The sequence below is a fragment of the Tupaia chinensis genome, unplaced genomic scaffold (assembly GCF_000334495.1).
Source record: "Tupaia chinensis unplaced genomic scaffold, TupChi_1.0 Scaffold000403_1, whole genome shotgun sequence".
Classification (NCBI taxonomy): Eukaryota; Metazoa; Chordata; class Mammalia; order Scandentia; family Tupaiidae; genus Tupaia; species Tupaia belangeri.
Genome location: NW_006159905.1, coordinates 832,805 through 838,994, shown reverse-complemented (window position 1 = coordinate 838,994; position 6,190 = coordinate 832,805). Strand labels below are relative to the sequence as shown.

Genomic DNA, 6,190 nt, shown 5'->3' with positions numbered 1-6,190 from the left:
CCGAGGGCCCCGGCGGGGAGCTGACCGCGCCGGGCAACACGCGCACCGTCAGCCTACCGGACCTCAGGCCCGGCACCACCTACCACGTGGAGGTCCACGGGGTGCGGGCGGGGCAGACCTCCAAGTCCTACGCCTTCATCACCACCACAGGTAGCGCGGCCTGGGACCACTGCACCCCCAACCCCGCCCAGCCTCACCTGCCGCTGGAGCCCGCAGCCCTGGGTTCCTCCCGCTGTCTGGCAGTCAGACTGCCGCCCCCACGCCCACCACACCCCTGCACCTGCAGGCCTTACCCTGCCCGGGCGCGTGTGCCCCTAGAAGGCCCCCAGCCCAGGGTCCTGTGAATACCAAAGGCCGAGGACACCTGGGTGTCACTCGGGTTCCCAGGGCACTCCCCCAGCAGGGTTGTTGTTCTGGGAAATAGCGTGTGTGTGCGCATGCGTGAGTGCATGTGTGCGTCTTTGTGCATGTGCATGTGTGTATGCGCGTGTGTGTGCGTGTGTGTTTGTGTGCATGTGTGTTTGCATGTGTGTGCGTGCATGTGTGCGTCTGTGTGTGCATGTGCGTGTGTGTATGTGCATATGTGTGCGTGTGTGCGTGTGTGTGCATAGGGGCACCTGCAAAGACTCCCTGGAGCGGTCTGAGGGACGTGGGATTGAAACCAGGCTCGCACTCTGACTCATTGTGGCGAGGGTGGCTGCACACTGTGGTCAGCGGTTACTCCGTTACACAACCTGGCCTTGGCTTCTGAGGGACACACAGACCTGCTTGGGGTTGGCCTCCAGGCCCCGCGGCAGCGTGTGGGGTGAAACCACTGCTTCCCCAGCTGCCTTCTCAGACTCCTGGCCCACTTCACGCTCGTCTCTCCCACAGGAAGGATGTCCGGGGCGGGGTGCCCTGTGGCTGCGGTGGGGAGGGTGGTGGACCTCTTCTTCCCCTAGGCACAGATGCCACCTGGCCAGGACACCCACCCAGCACCCTCTCCTCCTCTGTCCTCACTGCCCACTCTCCCCTCTCACCCTCCCTCCCTAACAGCACCGTCCTCCCCTTCCTTCCAGGCTTCTCACTGCAGCACTAATGGAAGCAAGACCACAGCCCACGGGGCGGGGCGGGAGGGACTGGGCTCTCTGGGGCCGGGCACGGGAGCCAGTGCGAGAGGGACGGCAGGCTTCAGTATTGCCTCCCCAGGTGCAGGCCCGTCTGCTCAGGAGTGGGTGGAGGGGGTGTGTGGAGGATGGGCAGACCCTGGGTGGAGCAGGAGCAGAAGTGGGGCCGACTTAGGCCCCTGGAGGCTAGCGCAGACCTGGGGCCGGGTGTTCTGTTCCGGCTCTCACACGCGACCCCCCCGTTTTTCTCACCCTGCCCCTTCCCAGGATCCTCACCCTCCGGCCTCTTGCGGGCTACCGACGAGCCTCCTCCCTCAGGCCCCTCGACGACCCAAGGGGCCCAGGCTCCTGTGCTGCAGCAGCGTCCCCAGGAGCTGGGGGAGCTGCGGGTGCTTGGCAGAGACGAGACGGGGCGCCTCCGCGTGGCCTGGACCGCCCAGCCTGACACCTTTGCCCGCTTCCAGCTGCGCCTGCGAGTGCCCGAGGGGCCGGGGGCGCACGAGGAGCTTCTGCCGGGGGACGTCCGCCAGGCTCTGGTGCCCCCACCTCCTCCCGGAGCCCCCTACGAGCTGTCTCTTCGTGGGATTCCCCCCAGGGGCCCGCCCTCTGCCCCCATCACCTAACAAGGCATCATGGGTACATCCTGGACTCCACTCAGGCTCATGTTCCGACATGGGGAGGGGCTGGGGCCACGCGGAGTTGCCAGGTGGGATGGGATTGAGGGGCCAGTGTCCTGAGGTAGGACAACAGGAGAGAAAAGGGGTTGTGGGCTCAGAGGGAAGGTGGGTGGAGGGGGCGGTGGGGGTGAGTGGCGGCCGGCCAGCAGTGCTACAGAAGCAGCAGGCAGGAGGGGACAGGGGTCAGAGGTGGGGGGGTTCTGGGAGAGGCCATGGGCCCTCCACCTGCAGTCCCTTACCCCACGTCCTCCCACGTGCAGGCCCCCTCTCTGCCTCCCTCTGCCCCATAGACCTCGCGGGCTGTGCTTGCAAAGGCCCCCGGCCCTGAAGATGCCGACCCTCAGCCCCTGCTCCCCATCCCATCCCCTCAGCCCCCAACACCCCGTCTCTGAGACCCCTGTGGTCCTGTTCTGTTGGGAGCGGAAGCCTTTGGGGGTAGGGGACCCCAAAGCCGTCAGGACTGCAGGGACGGGTGAGGTTTGCAGGACCAGTGAAGGACAGGGCTGGGGTGCCTAGCCCCCACATCCTCTCCTGGTCCCTGTCTAGGACCAGGGGGCCTAGTCTCCTCGGGAGCTCATCACTGCGCAAGAGCAGAGGGGGACTGAGGAGCCTTCTGACCGCCCTGAAGCAGGAGCGGGGAGGCTTGAAACCCTCAGGCAGAACCTTAGGGGGGACCTGAAACTCCCACAAAGACCCCGTTGAGGGGTGGGAAGCTGCTACAGGGAAGGAACAGGTTGAGGGGGAAGGCTCCCTTTCCTGGAGAGCTGGGTGTTGAGGGGTGAGGAAATGGAGACTCCCAGGGAGGGAGCTGTCCAGGGTGGAGTGAGGGGGGCAAGGGGGAGGGGAGGAGACGGGACAGGAAATGGCTGAGCCCACTGTGCTTGCTTTTGCCCCCAACCCCAGACAAGGAAGAGGAGAAGGGTGAGAAGCCTTCTGGCCCACCACACCTGGGCGAGCTGACGGTGACAGACGTGACCTCGGACGCCCTGCTCCTGCACTGGACCGTCCCCGAGGGCGAGTTTGACTCTTTCCTGATCCAGTACAAGGACAGGAGTGGGCCCCAGCTGATGCCCGTGGAGGGGTACCAGCGCTCGGCCCGCATCACCTCCCTGGAACCTGGCCGGAAGTACAAATTTGTCCTGTACGGGCTCGTGGGCAAGAAGAGGCATGGCCCCCTGGTGGCCGAAGCCAAGATCTGTGAGTGAGAGCTGTCACAGCCACCTGCCCGTGTTCTCCTGGGCGAGGTGGGCCCAGTGCTTTGGGAGCCCCAGAAGGGCTTCCTGGGGGAAGTGGGGCCTGAGCCAAGTCCTGAAGGGGAAGTGGTGGTGGAGCCGGGGAGAGGCTGAGGAGGGCTGTGCCGATGGCTGGCGGGAGACCTGGTGGGTGCAGCAGAGGAGGGCGTGACCCCGCGAGGTCTATGGGGCAGAGGGAGGCAGAGAGGGGGCCTGCACATGGGAGGACGGGGGGCAAGGGACTGCAGGTGGAGGGCCCACGGCCTCTCCCAGCACCACTGTTCCTGCTAGCTGGCAGACAGAGCTTGGGGGTCCCGACTTAGCAGCATGCTGAGGGGCTTGGACCTCCCGGAGGGCCTGGGAGCCTCCGAGGGGCTTCAAGTGGGAGAGTGACGTGATGAGACGTTTCTATTTTTTTTTTATTTTTGGAGAGGTTTTTTGCTACAGGGCACATGCACTCACCAGAGAAAGAGAGACAGAAAGTGAGAAATCACCCCCCAGGGGGGATGGCCACGCCGCAATCCCTTCTCCTCCATTCTCCTCTTGGGATCTTGGGCACACACGCACACACGCCCGGCATGAGTTTTAAGCCACCGGGTCCGGGATGCGAACTGTGGTCAACTACATGGGAGTCCAGCGACATAGCCATTACGCTAACTGCTGGTCCCAAGACGTTTCTTATACACAGCGCAGAGCTGCCACCAAGCGTGGCTGGAGAAGGGAGCTGGGCTGGGGAGAAATGGTGGCCCAGCTGGCATGGGAAGTGGAGCGGGAGGAGACCCAGGGGTAGGGCTCAGTCCCGTCCCTGAGGCCTGGAGCAGCAGAGGTGAAGAACAGAGCGTGAGACACATGCATGATCATCACTTGAGGGGTCACTGAGCGTCACTGCGTTCAAGACACCCCGAGTGTGTTGTGACGCTTACCCCCCAGCGGCCCTGTGAGGCATGACCACTTAGACGTGAGGAGAATCAAGGCAGAGAAGGAGCCTCGCCCAAGCCGAAGGTGCCGGGGCCCCGGGGCTACACTGCTGCCCTGAGGGAGTGGGTGTCATGGGGGCCCATGGATCAGAGCCAGGGCTGCTGGAAACAGGGGAGACAGCCAACCCCAGAGCAGGAGGAAGAGGAGCGAGGGCTACTGGAAATGGGAGACAGCCAATGTCAGGGCAGGAGGAACAGGAGCGAGGGCTGCTGGAAACGGGAGACAGCCAACATCAGGGCAGGAGGAAGAGGAGCGAGGGCTGCTGCTGGAAACAGGGGAGACAGCCGATGTCAGAGCAGGAGGAAGAGGAGTGAGGGTGACTTGTGGGAGGAGCAGCAGCAGGGCGAGGGTGCTCTGGACGCCAGGAAGGAGGGCGCGGTCAGACACGCCAGGTTCCCTGTGAGTGAATCAGGGCTACAGACCGTGCCCAGGACGTAGCGATGGCGAGGTCACCCCTGGCCCCAGTGAGCGTGTGCTGTCTGGTGGGGCGGGGTCAGGAGGGAGATGGAGTTGAGCAATGACGACCAGTGTAGATGCTGCCTTCTGGAAACTGGGCTGGGGGCGAGAGCAGAGGAGGTGAAGGCCAGGGGAGGATGCACCCAGATGGGGGCAGGGACGTGGTCAAGGGTGTGAAGGATGGAGATGGGGGGCTCGATAGGGAGCAGTTCCCAAGGAGAAGGGGCCTGGAACACAGGGGAGGGGAGCTGGCAGGTGGCATGGTGGTTAAGAACTCTGGATTCCCACATGGCTGACCGTGGTTCAAATCCCAGACCTGATGATTTGATTTCTCACTTTCTCTCTCTCTCTCTCACTCTGTCCTTTTCTGGCCAAGTGAAAATAAACAAGTGGATAAATAAATAAATAAAGTTAAATAAAATAATTCTTAAAAAAAAGAAAAAAAGGGACCAGCAGTTAGCATAATAGCTATGTCGCTGGACTCCTACGTAGTCAACCGCGTCCCGGACCCGGTGGCTTAAAACTCACGCCAGGCGCGTGTGCGTGCATGCCCAAGATCCCGAGAGGAGAATGTAGGAGAAGGGACTGCGGTGTGGCCATCCCCCCTGGGGGGTGATTTCTCGCTTTCTGTCTCTCTGTCTCTCTGTCTGGTGAGTGCACGCACCCTATAGCAAAAACCTCTCCAAAAAAAAGAAAAAGAAAAAAATACCCCAAGGGTCAAGCTCTCCTCTCTGGGAGAAGCCAACTAGTAGTTAGGCCTGGAAGCAGTGGAGGTTGTCCTGGGAGGACTCCCTGGCTCTGGAGATGTGGACAGACCTGGCGAGGCTCCCCTCTAGGCTCCTCTCTTTCTGGAGCCTCCCCAGCTCCCTTCTCGGGCTGTGGCGAGTCAGGGCCTCACTGGTCCATACAGACTTTCATGGCGTCTGGAAGAAGGCGCCCCATCCGCCTGTGGGGGCAGAGCTCCTTGCCAGGCACGCTTGGTGAGCAGAATGCTGGGTGGGTCTGGTCCCCCGTGCTCCTCGGCCACGCACCTCCATGCACTGCACAGCTGGTGCCCCTCACACCCCAGCCTTAGGTGGGAGATGGGGTCCCCCTTCCCCTGGGACTTAGGTTCCTCTTTTCTTTCTTTCCAGCGCCTCGGAGTGACCCTCGCCCAGGGACTCCACCCCGCCTGGGAAAGCTGTGGGTGACAGACCCTACCACAAACTCACTGCACCTCTCTTGGACCGTCCCCGAGGGCCAGTTCGACTCCTTCATGGTCCAGTACAGGGACAGGGATGGACAGCCCCAGGTGGTGCCCGTGGAAGGGCCTGAGCGGTCAGTCACCATCTCCCCCCTGGACCCTGACCACAAGTACAGATTCACTCTGTTTGGGATTGCCAACAGGAAGCGGTATGGCCCCCTCGTGGCCGACGGCACTACGGGTAAGTGGCAGCCACCTAAGTCCCTGTGACCCCTCCCAGCCCTCCACACACTCGCCCTTTGCCAGGACCAGCTGGGCCTCTCCCCAGCCCCGGCGGGATGGCCGCTCCGGCATCCTGGCCCTACGCCCAGGCTGAGGGGCGGCCAGCCTCCCCCACACTGCTGGGCCCCTTCCATCCCATTCAGCTGCTCCCCGAGGCCCAGAAGGTGTGTCACGCCCTGGCTGTGCCAGACTTCCTCATTCAGCACTCACATGCATCCTCACGACGCCCCCAGGTGTGACAGCCTGTCCCCACCCAAGCCCCGGCCCCCGGCTGAC

The 6,190-nt window shown here is 63.0% G+C and overlaps 1 protein-coding gene across 1 annotated transcript in view; it reads left to right on the top strand.

Annotated features, from left to right (window-relative positions):
- Positions 1 to 6,190, top strand: part of TNXB (tenascin XB) — an 85,461-nt gene that overhangs the window by 30,258 nt on the left and 49,013 nt on the right. The window contains 3 exon segments of the mRNA XM_027774133.1: positions 1,374 to 1,742; positions 2,687 to 2,980; positions 5,583 to 5,873. Coding sequence (XP_027629934.1) covers positions 1,374 to 1,742; positions 2,687 to 2,980; positions 5,583 to 5,873 — 954 coding nt within the window.